The sequence below is a fragment of the Trichechus manatus genome, unplaced genomic scaffold, assembly GCF_000243295.1.
Source record: "Trichechus manatus latirostris isolate Lorelei unplaced genomic scaffold, TriManLat1.0 scaffold00024, whole genome shotgun sequence".
Classification (NCBI taxonomy): Eukaryota; Metazoa; Chordata; class Mammalia; order Sirenia; family Trichechidae; genus Trichechus; species Trichechus manatus.
In genome coordinates, this window is record NW_004443960.1 from 18115873 (window position 1) to 18135364 (window position 19492).

Here is a 19492-nt window from a genome sequence, read left to right on the forward strand (position 1 = left end):
CTCGCATCAGAGGGCTCTAATAATGAAACAGGACCTTGGCTTCTCCTGGAACACCACAGCTGGAGTTCAGGGAAGCAGATGGCACCAGGGCAGACATTTCCCATGAGCACCAGTTTCCTTTTGCCCACTGGGCAGAAAAGTCCAGAGACCCTTGGGCTGTCTGGGTCTCCCTGGACTCAGCAGCCCCTTAGTTTCTGGTTGGGCTTCCAAAGAGACTCCTGGAAGCCCCTTCTTGCATACATCCCCTCCCAGTGGAGGTCCTGGGTTCACTCTTCACTGACGATGGGGTCCTGGAAACAGGTCTACATCCTAGGAATTGGGATGGAGAAATGCAATGGATGGAGGGAGTCCCTAGGAGAGGCCAGCCCTCTGACATTGCCTCTAAGGATCATGATCCAGGAGACAGGGGCTGTAGCTGTTTTATTCGCCGATGTTTCCCCAGCACCTCACACAGTGCCTGGCACATATTACATGCTCAAAGAAATGTTCCTGGAAGCCTCAACGAACCCTGTGAGGGCATCATTATTATCCCCATTATACGGAAGCAGCAGCCTGTTCGATTCTCTGTTTCTGAAACACCTGGCACACGTGTAACTACGTGTTCACATTCTCCCTCCCCTGCCACACTATAAGCTCCAGGAGGGCAAGGGTTGTGTCTGACTTGTTCACTGTTGTATCCCAGCATCTAGCACAGTGCCTGGCACATAGCTGGTGCTCAGAAAATGTCCGTTAAATGAATGAATAAGTTAGTGAATAAATGAATAGAGCTCAGAGACATCGTGCGTCTTGTCTAAGGTTACACAGCAGAATCACGGTTCAATCTGGTCTGGCTGATCAGGCTGTGAATTCAAGAGCAGAGGCAGGGTCTGGCTTTTCTCACCAGCCCCATCCCCCACCATGGACAGTGCCTACACATAAACCCACCGCCCTTGAGTCGATTCCAACTCATAGCGACCCTATAACAGAGTAGAGCTGCCCCCATAGGGTTTCCAAGGTGCGGCTGGTGGATTCGAACTGTCGACATTTTCGTTAGCAGCCAAAAGCTTAACCACTGCACCACCAAGGCTCCGCCTACAGACAGTAGGTGCTCAGTAAATACCTGTTGAATGAATATATGAATGACTTCAAAGACTGGACTTCTACAAATTATTATTATTTTGCCATACTCTTTAAGGAGGCAGGGGACTCATGCATTTGAACGTCACAAATCTCATTTTGAGAGGAAAGCAGCATTTAAAGACACAGGCTGTTTTACCACAGCAAGAGAGAAAATAAGAGCAAGCAGAGGGAAGCGTGAACTTCTTTTTCTGTGACTGGAACACTAGCCTGCATCACGCCCCCACCCCCAACCCCCTGACCAGCAGGAAGAGAGCTGGAAGCCACAGACCTCTGGGTTTCAGGCACCAGATCACTGAGACATCAGGGTCAAAGTGGCCGACAGAAGCAGAAGCAGCCAGGCCTTCAGGAGCCCTGAAAGGAAAGTGATTAAAGGGCTGCTGCTGGCACAAATGTGCTTTTGTGCAAATCAAAAAAAAAAACAAAAAACAAAAACCTCTTCTAGGATGACCAGTTAGGAAAGGACAGTCTTTCTTGGCTGACCAATTAGAAAAAGGAATCTCCTGCCCTGGGGACCAATCAGAAAAAGGTGCCCTCCTAGGTGGACCAATTAGAAAAAGTCAGACTCTCCTCTGGCCACTAGTCTTGGTCCATCCTCAACGCAGCACTCTTGTGCAGGACCCAACCTACCGCCCGCACCCATTGCCATCGAGTCGATTGGGACTCATAGCGACCCTATAGGACACAGTAGAACTGCCCCCATAGGGTTTCCAGGGAGCAGCTGGTGGATTCCAACTGCCTACCTATTGGTTAGCAACCTGAGCTCTTAACCACTGCACCATGAGGGCTCCGGATCCAACCCACTCAACCGTATTTGGTGACCCTGTGGTATATTCACAGAGGGCAATCTTCTTAGGCCATTCTGACTCTTCTGCTCTGAGCTCATCCATGCTGGGCTGAACCACCTCAGCCCAACACCAAACACCGGAATCCCCTGGATCCAGGAGCCAAAAAGGGTAACATTTGCATGGGTTTGCTTTCCAGCCAAATTTTCAGACAATTCAGCAGCCATGAAAATAAAGGGCCATAACAATTCCGCCAGTCCCTGGCCTTTATGGTTGGAGAAGCTAAGAAGCAGGGAAGCAGGGTTTCCTGCTTCTGTTGTGTTCACCCTGGCACAAAGCATGGTGCCTGGGACACAGAAGGTACGCAACAGATATTTACTACTTGCTGAACGAAGAAGGTGTTAGCAATGAGCCACGAAGCTTCAGCTGGTGCTCAAGATCCAGCTCCAGAGTGTGCGTGCATGTCCATCTGTGTACAGGTTTGTAGTGAGGGCCTGCACCTCTGTGCATGCAGATATGCCCGTGAGCAACTGCTGCTGTCTGTGCATCTGTGGCACAACTATCGTATGCAAGTGACTGCACGTGTGTGTGCAAAACATGTCTGGATGATCTACGATCTTGTGTGCCCGTCTACAAGCACACACTATTGCGAGACCACATGGGTATATGTGCGTATGTGCGTATGTGCGTCGCAGGTGCAGTGTTCCCACAGATACATTTTCAGAGCTCAGACCAAGCAGGCCAGCCCTCCAGTACCTCCTGGGGCCCATGGATAGAAGCCCCAGGACCTCTGCAGAGAGGACCTAAACCTACCTGAGCCGCTGAGAGCAGCCCTGGACACTGTAGCCTGGACATCTGTGGAGGGGAAACAGAAGGGTCAGTGCAAGGCCAGGTACCCGGAGATGGCGCGAGTTTGGCTGGAGGGACCTGGGGGAGGTCCATCAATCTGTTCTTTGCTGTGCAGCTGGAGTGATCTTTTCAAAACCCAAACCTGATCATGTCACTCCTCTGCTCCAGACCCTTCAGCAGTAAGGTGCAAAACCTTAACCAAGAGCTGCGAGGCCGTATGTGGTCTGGCCCCGCCTACATCAGCTCATCCCACACAACCCTCCTTCTTCTAGCTTCCTGGCCTTCTCTTAGCCCTTCTAACAGGCTGTGCTCCCTTCCACCACAGAGCCTTTGCCCAGGCTTCACCCTCTGCCTGTGACTCCCTCCCCTATACCTTCCTTCCCTGGCCCCTCCTAGTTAATTCCCCCTCAATTTCCAAATCTCAGCTCCAGCTTAACCGCCTTGTGATTCTTCCCTGATCCCCTAGACCGGGTCTGGTTCCCTGGTGTAAGATCTCAAAGCTCCTTACATTTCTTCACTGCACCTGTCCCAGTTGCAGTTATACATGTGTAAGAGGGGTGATTTGAATACTGTCTTTCCATCTGGTCCATATGTTTCAAAGGGCCTGTGTCTCTTTTGACTCATCACAAGTTGCCCAACCACTAACACAGGGCCTGGTACAAGTATTTGCAATGAATGAATGAGCAAGCGAATGACTGGTAGCTGGTAAAAGGAAGGCAGCTTCTGTCCTATATTGCCCCCTAGAATCCACTTGCTCCCAGTTATTCAGACCTCAGGCAGATCCCAGGGGCTTGGCTCTGTTATCTTGCCTCATTTCCAGAGAACATTCCCCACCAGGGTCATAGAGGAGGGAATGGCTCCCTTACTTTTCCGAGTGATGGGACCCAAGTTCAGGACACGGGTTTGGTCTATGAGGCCCCCACTGCGAAATCTGGTCCCAGAGCAGGTCTGCAAGGAGAGGGCGAAAGAGAAAAGCTTTGTGAGAGGGACTAGATGTGGTCTGCTGTGGCATAGGCTGTGTACCCCAAGGGGCATCCTTCTGCCTCAGGCTGGTTCTTGAGGGTGGTACAGGCCGTGTGGCAAAGTGGTTAGGAGCTCTCGACACCTGGGTTCATATCCCAGCTCTGCCATTTGTTACATGTAGGATCTTAGGCCAGTCACTTAACCTCTATGAGTCTGTCTCCCCAAACAGAAAACGGGGCTAGTAATACCTTCCTTACCAGTTGCCATCAAGCTCATTCCAACTCATGGAGACCCCATGTGTTTCAGAGTAGATCTGTACTCCATAGGGCTTTCAATGGCTGATTTTTTTGGAAGTAGATCTCCAGACCTTTCCTCCAAGTTGCCTCTGCGTGGATTCAAACTGCCAACCTTTCCAATAGTAGCAGAGCTCTTAAATGTTAGTGCCACCTAGGGACCTTAAATAGTTTGTGCTCGACTGCCTAAAGGTTGGAGGTTCAAATCCACCCAGTGGTACTGTAGAAGAAAAGCCCTGGTGATCTGCTTCCGTAAAGACTACAGCCAAGAAGACCCTGGAGCAGTTCTACTCTGTAACACATGGGGTCACCATGAGTTGGAATTGACTTGATGGCAACTAACAGCAACTACAACACCTCCCTTACAGAGTTGCTGTGAAGATTTGAAAAGACAGCGTAAGGAGTACATAAACCAAAAAACCTAAACCCGTTGCCATCGAGTCAATTCTGACTCACAGCAACCCTATAGGACAGAGTAGAACTGCTCCATAAGGTTTCCAAGGAGCGGCTGGTGGGTTCAAACTGCTGACCTTTTGGTCAGCAGCCGAACACTTAACCACTGCACCGCCAGGGCCCAGGAGCACATAGCACTTAAAAATGTCAGCCACTGTGATTATAACACAAGCTTGCAGATAAGCCAGAGCTTTTACCAGCCTGCAGCAAGCACTGTGTTGATCCCACCTGCCTGGCCACACTCATCCCGTCTTACTGCTCATCCTCTCCCTGTACAAAAGAAACAGCAGAAATGCGTACTTGTTTTCTTTTAGACCGTGTGGCGCAAATGTCTTTTAGGGCAATGTTAGGGGAGATGGGCGGGCGGGGGTGGGGGGGGGAACTGGGCTGAGGGAGGGAGGCGGCTCACCGGCTTGCACTTCTCATTCATGGTGTCACAGAGGTACACTTCGCAGTGCAGGTAGACCAGGTCATAGTTTCCAGCAAAGCGGAACATCTGGACGGAGAATCGGCCCTGAGGGGACTCCCCGTTCTCCACCACTTGGATGGTTGAGTCCTGGGTGCGTGGACAACTGGGAGGGTCACATCATATAATGAGGTTGGTTAAGCAAAGACTCAGGGTCAGACTTCTTGGGTTCAAATCTTGTTCCATCACCTACTAACTGTGCGACCATGAGCAACTTACTTCCTCTCCCTGTGCCTCTGTTTGCCCATCTATAAAGGGGATCATAATTGTCACCCATTTCGTAAGACAGATGTGGGGATTAAACGAGGAATTTCACAAAGTGCTTATACCAGTATGTGGTACACGGTACATATAGATGATGCTAAAGTAAAGCCCTGGTGGCGCAGTGGTTGAATCTACCAGCTGCTCCTTGGAAACCCTACGGGGCAGTTCTATTCCCATTAGGGTTGCTATGAGTTGGAATCAACTCGACGGCAGTGGGTAAAGTAAAAATGCCATCAGCACAGAGTTGAAACTATCAAAAGTCAGCAGTTTCTGATTTCCTAGGAAATGGCATTCAGGAATCATTAGCTTCTAGTCCCTGAGTGGTGCAAACGGTTAACACACTCGGCTGCTAGCACACTTGTCTGCTATAGGTCGGAAGCTCGAGTCCACCCAGAGGCACCTCAGAAGAAAAGCCTGGCAATCTACTCCCAAAAAATCAGACATTGAAAACCCTACAGAGCACAGCTCTACTCTGATGCATGAGGTCGCATGAGCTGGAAGTGATTTGAGAGCAACTAGTACTGATCTAAAACCCTGTTACCGTCAAGTCAATTCCAGCTCATAGTGACCCCATAGGACAGAGTAGAACTGCCCCATAGGGTTTCCAAGGAGCAGCTTGTGGATTTGAAGTGTCAGCCTTTTGGTTAGCAGCCAAGCTCTTAACCACTGCGCCACCAGGGCTCCACTGGTACTGATACTGACCACAAAAGGGACTAAAATAGACTTCTGTTTTCTTTTTATTACAGAGGGAGATTAGCAAATAACAGAGGGGTGTGAATGTTCATATCAAAATGCAACTTGCCCCTCATGTGACCAGGCAGATTCAAAGAGAACTGAAGAGGGTGTAGGTCACTGTCTCCCAGAGGTGCTTTCTCTGACTCCACTATTAAATCGGCAAATGCCCTTCTCTTTTCCCTCCTTCCTTTTTCCATAGCACCTTTTCACCACTCACATACTGTACACTTACTTTTGTTTAATTGCTGGTCTCCCCCAGTTATGGACTGAACTGTATCCCCCAAAAGTTATGTTGAAGTCCTAACCCTGTACCTATAAATATGGCCCTGTTTGGAAATAGGGTGTTTCTTTTGTTATGTTAATGAGGCCAAGTCAGAGTTGGGTGAGTCGTAACCCTAATCACTTCTGAGAGGTGTCTTATAAAAAGAGAAGAATAGGCACATAGACACACGCGGGGGGAAGACAGATGCCATGTGAGGACCCATCTACAAGCAAAGGAACGCCAAGGATCACTGGCAGTTACCAGAAAGCAGGAAAGAAGCTCACAGAAGGAAGTGACATGGTCAGTTCTGACTCATAGCAACCCTATCAGACAGAATAGAACTGTGCCTGATGTGAACTTCTAGCCTCCAGAACTGTGACAAAATACACTTCTGTTCTTTAAAGCCACCCACTTGTGGAATCTTTGGTTACAGCAGTGCTAGGTAACTATGACACCCCCTCTTTGAATATAAGCTGTATGAGGGCAGAGATGTTCGTCTCTTCTGTTCATTGCGGTCTCCCCAGAGCCTAGCACACAGCAAGATTCCAAAACTATCAGTTCAACTTATGGATGAAAAAGTGCAGTACTTTCTCTTGATGTGGTTCATGGTTATCTAACTCCTTCTGAGTAAGCAGATACGCCTGTTGCTTTCTTGTTTCCACTGGCTCTCGGCTAACTGTGCCCCCACCTCACTCCTCCCAGCCAGGGCATGCCCTTCAATCACATTTCTTGACCTTTTCTGAGTCACGGACTCCTCAGCCGTCTGGTGAAGGCTATGTAACCCTCCTCAAAATAAAATGCATAAAATATATACGATTATAAAGGAAGCCCATTAAATCAAAATTTAATGGGCTCAAAATATTACAAACCTTTGATCTATATACTTCTTTATTAATGCATTAAATAATGAGGTCTAATGGAAATCCTAATAACTATAGGATTCAGAAGTACTGATGCATGCAAATGTTATCACATGCCCTGCTATCCCGTGTCCCGTGGTTTGTTACCTACATTCATAATAGAAGAGAATGTAAAATTTCAGTTAGAGGTTAATGAATATATAAAGACATATTTGTCCCCCATCCAAGTCTAAAAACCAGTTGTGGTTGAATCGGCTCTGACTCAAGGTGACCCCAGATGACCCCAGGTGACCCCAGGTGTGTCAGCGTAGAACTGGGCTCCTCAGGGTTTTTAATAGCTGATTTTTTTGGAAGTAGACTACCAGGCCTTTCTTCTGAGCACCTCTGGGTGAACTCGAACCACCAACTTTTTGGTTAGCAGCTGAGCACATTAACTTTCTGCACCACCCAGGGATCCCGCCAAGTTCAAAGACCCTCGGAATTCCCTTCATGCGCCCCCAGGTGAGAACCTTTGCCTTACCTGTCCCGGATAATGAAGTACTTCACGGGGTCCGCGGAGTTGCGGCTGGGCGTGGCAAAGCAGCTGGTCATCAGCAGTGCAAATCGAGACAAGTCGCCCCCATCCAGCATGGTACCCACATAGAGAAAGGCCTCGGTGGACAGTGTCACACTGGAGCCTTCGTAGGGCAGCGTGTAGGTAGGGCTCTGGAAGAGGGCCATCCGCACGATGAACATGCCTGTCCCGCCCACGCTGATGTTCAGGGAACTGTAGGGCGGAGAGGGGTTGGCGAGAGGACCAGGGCTGAGGACTCAATGGGTGGCCCACCCTTTGAGCTCTGCATTCCTGGACAGCCCCTTGCAGTTATGTGCTATTTTTTTTTAAATCCAGCAGTAGGACTGGAACGTGCCAACCACTGCTTCACAAACTTGCAGTGAGCACGCACAAGTCACTGGGGGATCTTGTTCAAATGCAAGTTCTAGTTTGGTAGGTTTGGGGTAGAGGCCAAGAGTCTTATGTTTCTAACAAGCTCCCAGGTCATGCTGACGCATAAACTATATTTTGAGCAACAAGGATGTAAACCATGCCCAGGCCCTCACTTGGTGGCCCTTGCTACCATTGTAGTCTTCAAGATGTGGAAGGAATCAAACTCCCAACTCTGGGCCAGCCTAGAACAGGTTAAAAGTCATGAGCTTGTATCAAACTCCCACCTTTGGTCTCAGGCTAAACCCTTTGCCATCGGGTCGATTCTGACTCATAGCAACCGTATCTGACTGAATAGAACTGCACCATAGGATTTCCAAGGAGCAGCTGGTGGAGTCGAACGGCCAACCTTTTGGTTAATAGCCGAGCTCTTAACCACTGTGCCACCAGGGCTCCTTGGTCTCAGCCTAGAACAGGTTAAAAGCTTTGGGCTGGTAAATCCTACAGACCCAAGTCTGAACCCCAGCTCCACTATGATGTAGTAGCACTTACATCAGAAGATGGGAGTGTTTTGGATGGGTTATTATTAGCCATGCTGAAAACAGCTCCCTGGTATACACTTCACTGGACACTCACACAAAAGACATTGTAAGACAGATGCCTCAGGAAATAAGGTAAATTAGAAGTACTCAGTAACGCAGAAATTCGTTTCATAGGTGAGAACTGGGTTATGGACTAAGGGTTGGCCTGCAACGAGATTTCCAGCCCAAACCAGAGAGAGATCTGCACACAGATGTGTTTCACCTTGGATCCCAGGTCTAGGACATGGCACTTTGGTCCACGGTGCCATTTGGCTGGGTGATGTTCCAGACAAGAGCGACCAATGAGCAGCCTTCTTTCCCCAAGTCAGTCACGAGACCTTCTAGTGCCCAGCGCCTTACCATGCCTGGTTGGCCCAGAGAACACCTAACCACAGGTGAGCTTCAATCTGCAAGTCATAAAAGAGTGGGGGCTCTGGGCACGATAGCCTGGGTTTGAACCCCAGCTCTACCACTTACTAGACTTTTCTGAGTCACAGACTCCTCAGCCGTCTGGTGAAGCCTATGCATTCCTCCTCAAAATAAAAAGCATAAAATATATAAGATTATAAAGGAAGCCCATTAAATCCTGGCAAGTTACTCAACCTTCTCTGAGCCTCAATTTCCACGTCTGTGTAAGGGAATAATAATGATACCTACACCTCCTCGGGGTGCTGTGAGGTTTTGGTGAGATGTTTCATGTAGAGTGTTTGGCACAGTTCCTGGCATATAGTAAGCTCTCAGTGAATGCTAGTTATTATTATGACTATTATTTTTTCCAGCATCAACATCACTGGCCTGTGATCCATCCTGTTTAAAGATTTTCAATTTTATTTAGCAACAGAATCATTTTTTACAATAAAATCTTATGTGGCATTCAATATGGGTAGAAATGCTCTGTTCACCCCTGCAGGGACCCTACCCCCATCCCCCAAGTCACCTCCTTGAAGGACCTCAGACTCCAAGGAGCCTAAATTATAAACCTCTCTTCTAATCTAACTCCTTCAACTTACAGAGAAGGAAACTGAGGTCCAAATATGAGCCATGATTTGCCCGAAGTCCCACAGTAGAGCTGTACTGAGACCCCCTCCTTCTCTCTGGTCCAACCACTCTGCTCCTCTGGTAAGCTGAGACCCTGCCATTTGATTCACGTCTGAAGAGCACTGTTGTGCTTCTAAGAAAGGCAGTACAACTATTGCTAAACCCCTTTCACAGATGAGAAGACTGACAGCCTAAGAGGGGCTATGAACTTCTCAAAGCCATCTGGTTAGTACATAGCAGAGCCTGGATTTGAATCTGGTCTCCAGACTTCCTAGCTAGGGCTTCTCCTAGCCGTCCATACCCAGCTTCCTATGGGTGGCAATCGACAGGGAAGCTGAAGGCCTCCTGGTTAAGGAGCTGTGGGGTGGAGCCACCCAGGGATGCTGGGGATCCCCTCTGGCCGCACCTGACTATTGGCTGCAGGGAGGTCTTCAGGCTGACTTTCATGTCCAGGGGGTAGGAGCACGCAAAGTTGATCTTGACATTAAGGTCGCGGATGATGATCTCGTCTGCCAGGTAGAGGGTGTTGCTGTATATGGCGTGGGTTTCATTCCTCTGTGAAGGGGGTGGGAGAAACGGGCATGAGATGCTGAGCAGGACGGCAGAGCCAAAGGGGTTTGTCTCTGGCCACCTGTGAGCTGCCCTCGCAGTCTCCATGGCAAAAAGTTACAACAGCAGAGACCACTTAGCAGCAGTGTCCTGGGCTGGGCCCTGAGCGAAACGCGCCTTCCATTACCCCATGCTTCTTCTCTGCAAGACGACTAAAAACCATGTGCCAAGTCACTCATTAATGGTGGAATTTCAGGTACCAGGCTTGGCAAACGAAAATGAATTAATTTCTTTCTTCCTTTCTTTTGTTTTCTTCTCTTTTTTTTTGTGGGGGTGGTGGTGGTGAGGAGGGCAGGAGCAAGCAGTGCTCTGCTCATACAAACATTTACCTGGCTGCCATTTGAGAGGTCCCTGGGTGGGACAAGCAGTTTGCCCTTGATTACTAACCTAAAGGTTAGTGGTTCAAACCACTAAGGCACTAAGCTGTGCCTGGTGATCCGCTTCTGTAAAGATGCCAGCCAAGGAAACCCTATGGAGCGGTTCTACTCTGTAACACATGGGGTCGCCATGAGTCAGAATTCACTCGACGGCAACAGATTTGGATTTTGGTTTTCTGTAGGTGAGGTCTTGGTTCTCAGCACACCAGATAAGCAGATCCTGCCTCCCAGGACCACTGAAGCCAAACAGACCTGATTCTGGGCCCAACTCTGATACCCACTGGCAGGGAAAATTCACTGCCCTCTCTGAGCCCTACTTTTCCTGTCTGTAAAATGGAGAGCTATTTTCCATGGGGATCCCTGGTGGCACAGTGGTTAAGAGCTCAGGCTGCTAACCAAAAGGTCGGCAGTTGGAATTCACCAGCTGCTCATTGGAAACCCTATGAGACAGTCCTACTCTGTCCCATAGGGATGCTATAAGTCAGAATCGACTTGACAGCTATGGGTTTGGGCTGGATCATCCATGGATCACCTTCTCTATTTTAAGCTAACATTTATTGAGCACTTACTATATGCCAGTCACTGTCCTAGTCACTTTACTCATTCAACCCTTACAACAACCGTATGGAGGAGGTACTATCATTAATTCATTTTATAGTTGAGGCAGAGCCAGGCTAAACCACTCAGCCAAGGTCACATACTAGTAAGTGGTGGAGCTGGGGCTCAAACCAGGCAGTGCTCTAAGCCTGCCCCACCCTGGCCAGGACATACCATCATCACAGTCCCACAGGGACCATCCTGGGCTGGGGTCACCACAGACACCCAGTCCCTGTCACTCCTCTCATTGAAGCCCAAGCACTGGTTGTCCTGTAGGTACATGAAGATCTTCTCGAAGCCCAGGCTCCTCAGGTGGCACTTTGAAAGGGACACCTTGATGTCATTGGCCCCACACTCCAGCCTTGGTTCCAGGTGGGAGATATCTGAAATAGTCAAGGAGGACAGGATGGGGGTGGGGGGAGCTGTGTCTGTGACTCAGGGCCGCAGCACATCGCCAGGGGCCAGGCCAACTGGTCAGGTTGCCTACTGCCTTGGAATACTCAGACACTGTAGTCTCCCCTCCCTGAGTGATGGAGACACAGACTGGCTTCAAATATAAACCTTAAATCAAAAATAACCCCTGCAATCTTCTTAAAACCAAACAATAGTTTAGCTTAACTAGTAAAAAATGTCTGCCTTGAGCATTACGGGCTCTTTTAAAAACTATCTATATGGGATAAAACTGACAACAGCAACTCCAAAGATTAGATAGGAAGCTTAGAGGACAGTGAGTTTCTGTTAATGGGGAAGAACAACTCAGAAAAAGAAGGTAGGAATGGTTGCATAACTTGAAGAATGTGATCCGTGTCACTGAACTGTACATGTAGAAACTGTTGCGTTGGTATATGTTTTGCTGTGTATATTCTCAACAGCAACAACAAAAAGAAAGACTGGCTTCACAGAATCCCTGGATGGACTCTGCGGCCAAGCATCCAGCCCTTGCCACCCTAAATGTGGGCTATATACAAAACGCAGGATGGTTTTGGGTTGCTCACTGTCCCAGAATTAAATAACACTGAATTCAGATTTAAAAAAAAAAAAGGAACTGCAATTTCTTTCCAGCCTTTCTACATCAAGAAGAGAGTCTCCAATTGCTTCTAAATGTCTTTAATATAGTACACTTGCTAATCCTTTTAACAGAGAGCAGGCTTTGGATCAGAGTTTGGGGCAGGGAAAAACATCCAGCTAGAATTTTGTTTTAAACACTTTTATTGAAGCTGCTGTAATTTAATAACATTTTCTTTTCACTGTATTCATTTTTAAAATTTCTTTTTAATCTTTAGTATCAAAATGGAGCTCTGGGGGCACAGCGGTTAAGAACTTGGCTGCTAACTACAAGGTCAGTATTTCGGATCCACCAGTCACTCCTTAGAAACCCTATGGGGCAGTTCTACTCTGTCCTATAGGGTCGCTATGAGTTGTAACTAACTCCACAGCAACGTGGTTTGTTTTTTTTTTTTTTTTTTTTTACTAACAAAATACAAGAAAGGGGACAACAGTGACCGTCTATCTGTGGTAAGTGTTGGTTACCAAATGGCAGTAATCTGTGTACCCCTGTGTTGTGGGGGCCTCAGAAAAAAAGCTGGGAGTAAGAATGCTCTGGAGACTTAAAGAGCTTCTTGCTGATTGCAGCGGGCATGACTGGATCTTCCGTTTTCACTCAGATCCGGATAAACTTCATCCCTTGGGTCGGACTCACAGGCCCCACCTCACACCCAGGAGCGTGCCCCTCCCTCAGTCTCTGACCCGTTTCTCATCACCTGCGCCCTCCCCACTGGCCTCACCTGAGATGTTGAAGTCCTGTCTACACTGGCAGTACCATCGGCCGTTATCCGATATGCAGTCCTCCTCTATGGTGCATTCCTCACAAGTCCCCTCCACGGAGGTGGGGTCTGCAGGGGCAAAGGGACAGTCAGTCAGCAAGGATGAGCCCCCGTAGTGGATGGGGTCGGAGAAGGCGCCAGCTCACCTGTGCAGTAGGCCACATGGCACTCGGGGGGCGCCACCAGGTTGTAGACATAGTAGCCGCCGGCGCAGGCCTTCACCTGGACGGGCGCGTCCCACTGGCAGCAGTGGCGGCTCCAGTGCGCGCAGGCGGTGCGATTCACGATGCCCTCGTCGCTGGACGGGTGCGTGCCGTTGAGCCACATGGGCGCGGCCGTGTTGCAGTGCAGCACCGGCACACAGGTCTCGGGCAGGCGCACCCCGCCCTGGCCCACGAAGCGGTACCAGCCGTTCAGGCTCAAGTCGCAGGTGTAGCCCGCCCCGTACGCGGCACTGCGCCGGTAGTCGTCCAGGGTGCGGTGCTCCTGGCACGGATCGGCGCACACGCGCGCGCCGCCCTCCGCGGGCACGCAGTCCAGCTTCGGCCCGCAGGTGCCCGGCCCGCACTCGCAGTGCCACCCGTCCCCCCTGTAGCCCGCGGGGCACACGCACAAATAGTTGCCCTCGACATTGACACAGGTGGCCAGGGGGTGGCAGCCGCTGAGCCCGGGCTCCGCGCACTCGTCCACGTCGGTGCAGCCGCGCCCGGGCGTCAGGCGGTAGCCCGCGGGGCAGAGGCAGGCGTAGGAGCCCGGCGTGTTCACACAGCTGCTGCTATTCGAGCAGTTGTGGGCCCCCGGCGTGGCGCATTCGTCCAGGTCCACGCACAGGAAGCCGTCGCCGGTGAAGCCCGCCTGGCAGAAGCACGTCGTGGCCACCCCGTTCAACACGCAGGTGGCGTTGCTGTGACACTCGGAGCAGCTTTCTGAGGACAGGAGAGCCGAGCTTCAGAGTGGGGCATCTGGGCCAGTGGCTACCCAGAGATTCTTCCCGCGCCCCGTGTCAAGACTTAGTCGCTAGCTGACCCCCCTCCAAAACAAACAAAACTTCCTTGATGATGTCTGAACAAAACCGAACCAAACCCAATGCCCTCCAGTCGATTCCTACTCATAGTGACCATACAGGACAGAGCAGAACTGCTCCATAGGGCTTCCTAGGGGTAATTAAGGGAGCAGATCGCCAGGTTTTTTCTCTCACGCGGCTGGTGGATGGGAACCACCTTTCCGGCTAGCGGATGGACGAGCTTTTAACCACCGTGCCAACAGAGCTGCTGTGTCTGAACTACCACCATTCATCCTTCCGATGCTAAGCATTGCCTAAAAGCCGCGTCTTCTTTTAAGGTATCCACGTCCCCACGTGCAGAGGAATAAAGCACAGAGTTCCTGACATCTTGGCAGGATGTATGCCCCCCTTCCCTGCCAGTGCCCATTTCATGCTTTCTTCCCCGCCTAGTGAACCTTCAAGACCCTGCTCCCTGAAGTCTTCCCCAAAGTCCCCTGGCAGTGTCAGTCACTCATGATACCACCTTAACAATGATAACAGTAAAAATACTGAGCTGCTGTTTATTAAGCACTTGGTGGTGCAGTGGTTAAGAGCTCGGCTGCTAACCAAAAGGTTGGCAGTTCGGATCCACCAGCTGCTCTTTGGAAACCTTATGGGGCATTCTACTTTATCCTATAGCAGGGTCGCCATGAGTTGGAATAGCCTCAACGGCAACAGGTATGTGCCAGGCACTAATAGGCGTATAGAAGTGTCATTCATTATCTCGTTGAATCCTCCCAATGGCCCTGTGGGGTCAATTTTTTATTGTCTCTGTCTTAAGCAATCAGCTCCCATAAAGATTAAAAAAAAAAAAAAAAAAGTTGCTGAAGAGTCCATTTGTCCGTTCGAATTGACTCCTCTCGACCCTATAGGACAGTGTAGAACGGCCCCATAGGGTTTCAAGGCTGTAAATCTTTACAAAAGCAGACTGCCACATCTTTCTCCTGCAGAGCAGCTGGTTGGTTCTAACTACTCACCTTTCGGTTAGCAGCCAAGTGCTTAACTACTGTGTCACCACGGCTCCCCCTACAAAGATTACAGCCTAGAAAACCCTACAGGGCAATTCTGCTCTGTTGCATGGGGTCGATATGAGTCGAAACAACTCAATAGCACCTAACAACAACAATATCTTAAAGATGAGGAAACCAAGGTTCAGAAGGTTTGAGCCACTTGCTCAGTTGGAAAGCAGCAGAGTCAGGACATAAACCCAGGTGGCAGGACCACAGAATGTGTGCTCTTAACCATGACACCACAATGATAGTTACTATGTGGAATCCCTGGGTGGGGCAAATGGTTAGGTCCACCCAGAGGCACACTGGAGAAAAGGCCTGGCAATCTACTTCCAAATAATCAACCATTGAAAACTGATGGAGCCTACTAGTTCGACTCTGACACACGGGGTCACCATGAGTTGAAGTCAACTCCATGGCAACTGGTTTTTATCTACTATGCATGCAAAGTACTCCAGGAGAACCTGAAGGCAAGATGCGGGCAATACTCAATCCAGTGAATGACCTCTTAAGGGTGAAAGGGGAGATATCTTGGAGCCACCTGGGTGTGTTCAAATCTCCCTGTGTAGTTGAATATGTTCTTGACTTTCTGGTAAGGTGCTGGTGCCGGAGAGCTATTCTAGCCCCTTGCTTCTCAAAGTATATTCCACTGGCCAGCAGCAACAGCATCACCTGGAAGCTTGTTAGAAAGGCAGAATCTCAGGCCACACTCCAGACTCATGAACCAGAATCTGCATTTTAGCGAAATGCCAGGTGAGTCCTGTGCACATTAATGTCTAAGAAACTGATGTAGAATAAAGACTGCAAATCCCAGACGTGATAGGAGAGACATCAAGAACACTTGTCCTAAGGGTGGCATTGCTCCCTGTAGTACCCTATCCCTGCCCCCTGCCACTTACTTTCTTCTGAAATGCCAATGGCTGCAACTATGATGAGCCAAGAGGTCACCACCACCGTCGTCAGCATTGAGGTCAACGAGAAAAGTCGCCCCATCCTTTTTGCTTTTCACTGCTGCTTCTGGTGCTAGGAAGTCCTGCCCAAAGACAGGACAGATTGGCCGCTTGGGGTTTCTTCCTGGTCTCTGATCCCTGAGGTTCTGTGAACAGAGATGGGTGTGATAAAGCCATGACTTAACTCCCCTCCCAAGTTGGAAGGAGTGCTTTGGTTGCGGACTGCGCAACGCCAGGAGGCACCGTTTATACAGACTGCAAAGACGGTGCAATGTGGCAGTCCTGGCTTTCGTGGGTTTTCTCCTCACTGTGGTTCCACCCTCACTCCCACCCACTTTCCAACCTTGGCTCCCCAAGGCTCAACATATGTGGAAGGACTGAGTCTCTTTAGTTGAAGCAGGAAACAGCAAGATGGGGTGGTGTTCTGGGCTCCTCACCTTACTGGGGGCAGCTTAGATTTTAACAGTTGACTCCCGTCCCCTGCTGGGAAAATTTTCAACCTGCCCAGATGCATTTATTCACTCAACAAATATTTATTCAGTAGCTACTATGTGCCAAGGAGCCCTGGTGGTGCAGTGGTTAAGAGCTTGGCTGCTAACCAAAAAGTTCGGCAGTTTGAATCTACCAGCCTCTCCTTGGAAACCCTATGGGGCAGTTCTACTCTGTCCTATAGGGTTGCTGTGAGTCGATCTTGACTCAACGGCAATGAGTTTTGTTTGGTTTGTCAAACACGGAGCTAGGCACCAAGGAGAACAATGAACAGGACAGACCCAACCCCTGCCCTCATGCAACCCGTGTATCCTAAATTGTCTTGAGGTAAGCAACTAGAAAGGTAACTAACCTTCACAGTGCAATTTAACATTCTCAGAGTGATCACATATGATTTTATCCAATCGGCAAAATAAACCTAGATGGATGCTATTACCCCTGTTCTTACAGCAGCAAAATAAGGTAGCATGTGGTTAAAGTGTGGGGTCTGGAGCCTGCAACCAGGATTCAGATCCCTGTTTTACCAATAACCAGCAGTGTGACATTGGAGAGGGTATTTCAATTCCTTAAGGCTCAGTTTCCTCATCTGTGAAATGGGAACCATTGCTTCCATAAATTGAATGTCTACTATGTGCCAGGCTCAGTTCTAAGACGTCCTTGTGCTCAAAGAACTTTCATCCTAGATCAGTGTTTTACAATCTTTTTCACTATGACCTACAATAAGAAAAACATAAATTTATGTCATGACCCAATGAGATCGCACGCACGTTCTCACACACACACAAGTGAAAAAAAATAATACTTATCCTTACTATGTGCATTGTTTGTGGACATTTTCTATCCTATTTAATTGAAAGAAATTTCTGGATACAACCCACTAATGATTTAATGATCCACTAATGCCTATTGTTGCCATGGGGATTAATTCAGGAGATACGTGTAAAGCAGGGCCCCCAAACCAAACCCACTGCCGTCAAGCCGATGCCGACTCATAGCAACGCCATAGGGTTTCCAAGGCTGTAAATCTTTATGGAGGCAGACTGCCACATCTTTCTCCCACAGAGCCACTGGTGGTTTTGAACCGCCAACTTTCCAGTTAGTACTCGATCACTTTAACCACTGCGCCCCCAGTGTCCCTTAAAGCAGGTCCCAGTACATAGCAAATGCTGTTGTTCACTGCTGTATCCCAGCACCTGGTGCAGAGCAGAGGCTTAACAAATGCTCACTGAATGAATGACAAACACGGTAGTCATTGATATTAGGAAAGCTTGGACTCAGAGAAACTTACCAAAGATCACGGAGCCAATGAACAGAGTAATGATTCAAACCCAGGTCTGACTCCAATGTCCAAATTAATTTCCTTTCCCCCTCTCCCAAATAGAATGGGTGCTGGTGGAAGACTAGACGGAAGACAAGCTGGGTTAGGAGGGGAGAGCTGCAGACAGCCTTACCTGAAGCCACAAAGGTAGAATTAATCGGTTCACAAGCATGTACCTCCTATATATATATACATTGACTCCTGGCTGGAAATTTCTCCGCCAGCTATCCTCTGGTTCTGATTCTTGAGATTGTTTTCTTAGGAGCGGAATTTTTTTTTTTTTCTTTTGGCGTAGTGTTTTCCTTTTCCAACCTATGAGGTTGTTGTTCTTTTTCCTAATAGCTAGAGACCCCAAATGATTGACATTGGGGGTCACACCTGTGCCCAGAAATACAAGGTCTCTGTTTTGTACCCTTTGGGAACAAGAGATTCCTTAGTTAGAAATTAACCAGGAAAGCAGTGCCAAGGTGCTGGGTTTTCTAGGAGCCTGGCGAGGGCGAGGTGGACCCAAGGAACCAGGCAGAGGCCAGTGTCTGCAGCCAGGCTGCTCAAGGACAGAAGGAATGTTCACATCCCCACTGAGGTGTGCCCCTGTGATCACTGGGTTTCCCTGCCCTGGAGAGGACACCCTTCTGATGTACCCCATCCTCAGGGGATCAGCTACCTTCCCTGGGCCCAGATATGAGTAGGAGTTGAGAATGGCAGAAAGTCAAAGGGAGAAGAAAACACAGACATCGCTGGGTCTAACCCACCCTGTGAAATGAGAAATCTAAGGTCCTATGAGGGAGATCCCTTGGGAGGTAGAATAGCTTCAGGATTAAATACACTGAGTTTGGAGTCAGAGGGTCTGAATCCTGGATGTGCCACTTGTTATAGGGCAGTGGGCTTATTATCTAACCTTCCAGTGGTCATTGCCCTCACCTATAAAATAAAGATAATGAGAAGACCCATCTCCTAGCACCATCATACGGCCCCTGGGTGGTGCAAACGGTTAAGTGCTCAGCTGATAACCTAAAGGTTAACGGTTGAAACCCACCCAGTAGTGCTGCAGAAGAAAGGCCTGGCAATCTGCTTCCATAAACATTACAACCAAGAAAACCCTGTGGAACAGTTCCATTCTGTAACTCATGGGGTTGCCATGAGTCGGAATCGACTTGACAGCAACGAGTTTGGGTTTTGTGTTTGTTTGTTTAGGGCTGACATGGTGGTTAAAGGAGAAGATGCAAGTGAAGATGCACGTCACGATTCCATCAGTGGTGCTCACTGCAACTGCTGCTTTGCCGTTGTACAGAGATAGAAAATGCCAGCGCCTGGGTGAAAGCCCAGTTCTCCCGACTCATTCCTGCGTAGGTGGTAGTGTAAGAGTAGACATCGATCACGTTGAGAATAACCACATGTGTGTGACCTTGGGCTGAACCGAGAATGTAGCAATGACCCATAGCGTTGGCTTTTTCAGGAACTTTCTCATCCTGTCTCATTCAGTCGTGGGTTAAGCACCAGCACGCTGGTGCAATCAACTCCTTGGGATAAAGTCCTGGAAGTGAAATTTCTGGGTCAAAGAAGTGGCAGAGCTTTTAAGAATTTTTTTTTAATATATTCTTTTTTTTTTTGCATATTTTTCATTGTTGTAAAAATATATACATTTGCCTATTCAACGTTTTTCATGTGTACAATTTAGTGATATCAATTA

The 19492-nt window shown here is 48.9% G+C and overlaps 1 protein-coding gene across 1 annotated transcript; it reads right to left on the minus strand.

Annotated features, from left to right (window-relative positions):
* Nucleotides 1-1408: 1408 nt before the first annotated feature.
* On the minus strand, nucleotides 1409-16038 carry UMOD (uromodulin). Its single transcript, XM_004373446.1, has 10 exons — nucleotides 15945-16038; nucleotides 13140-13919; nucleotides 12955-13062; nucleotides 11345-11553; nucleotides 9994-10142; nucleotides 7567-7812; nucleotides 4869-5031; nucleotides 3617-3698; nucleotides 2715-2756; nucleotides 1409-1470 (listed from the first exon to the last, which is right to left on the minus strand). The coding sequence occupies exons 1-10, from the start codon at nucleotides 16036-16038 to the stop codon at nucleotides 1409-1411; spliced, it is 1935 nt and encodes a 644-aa protein (XP_004373503.1).
* Nucleotides 16039-19492: the final 3454 nt, after the last annotated feature.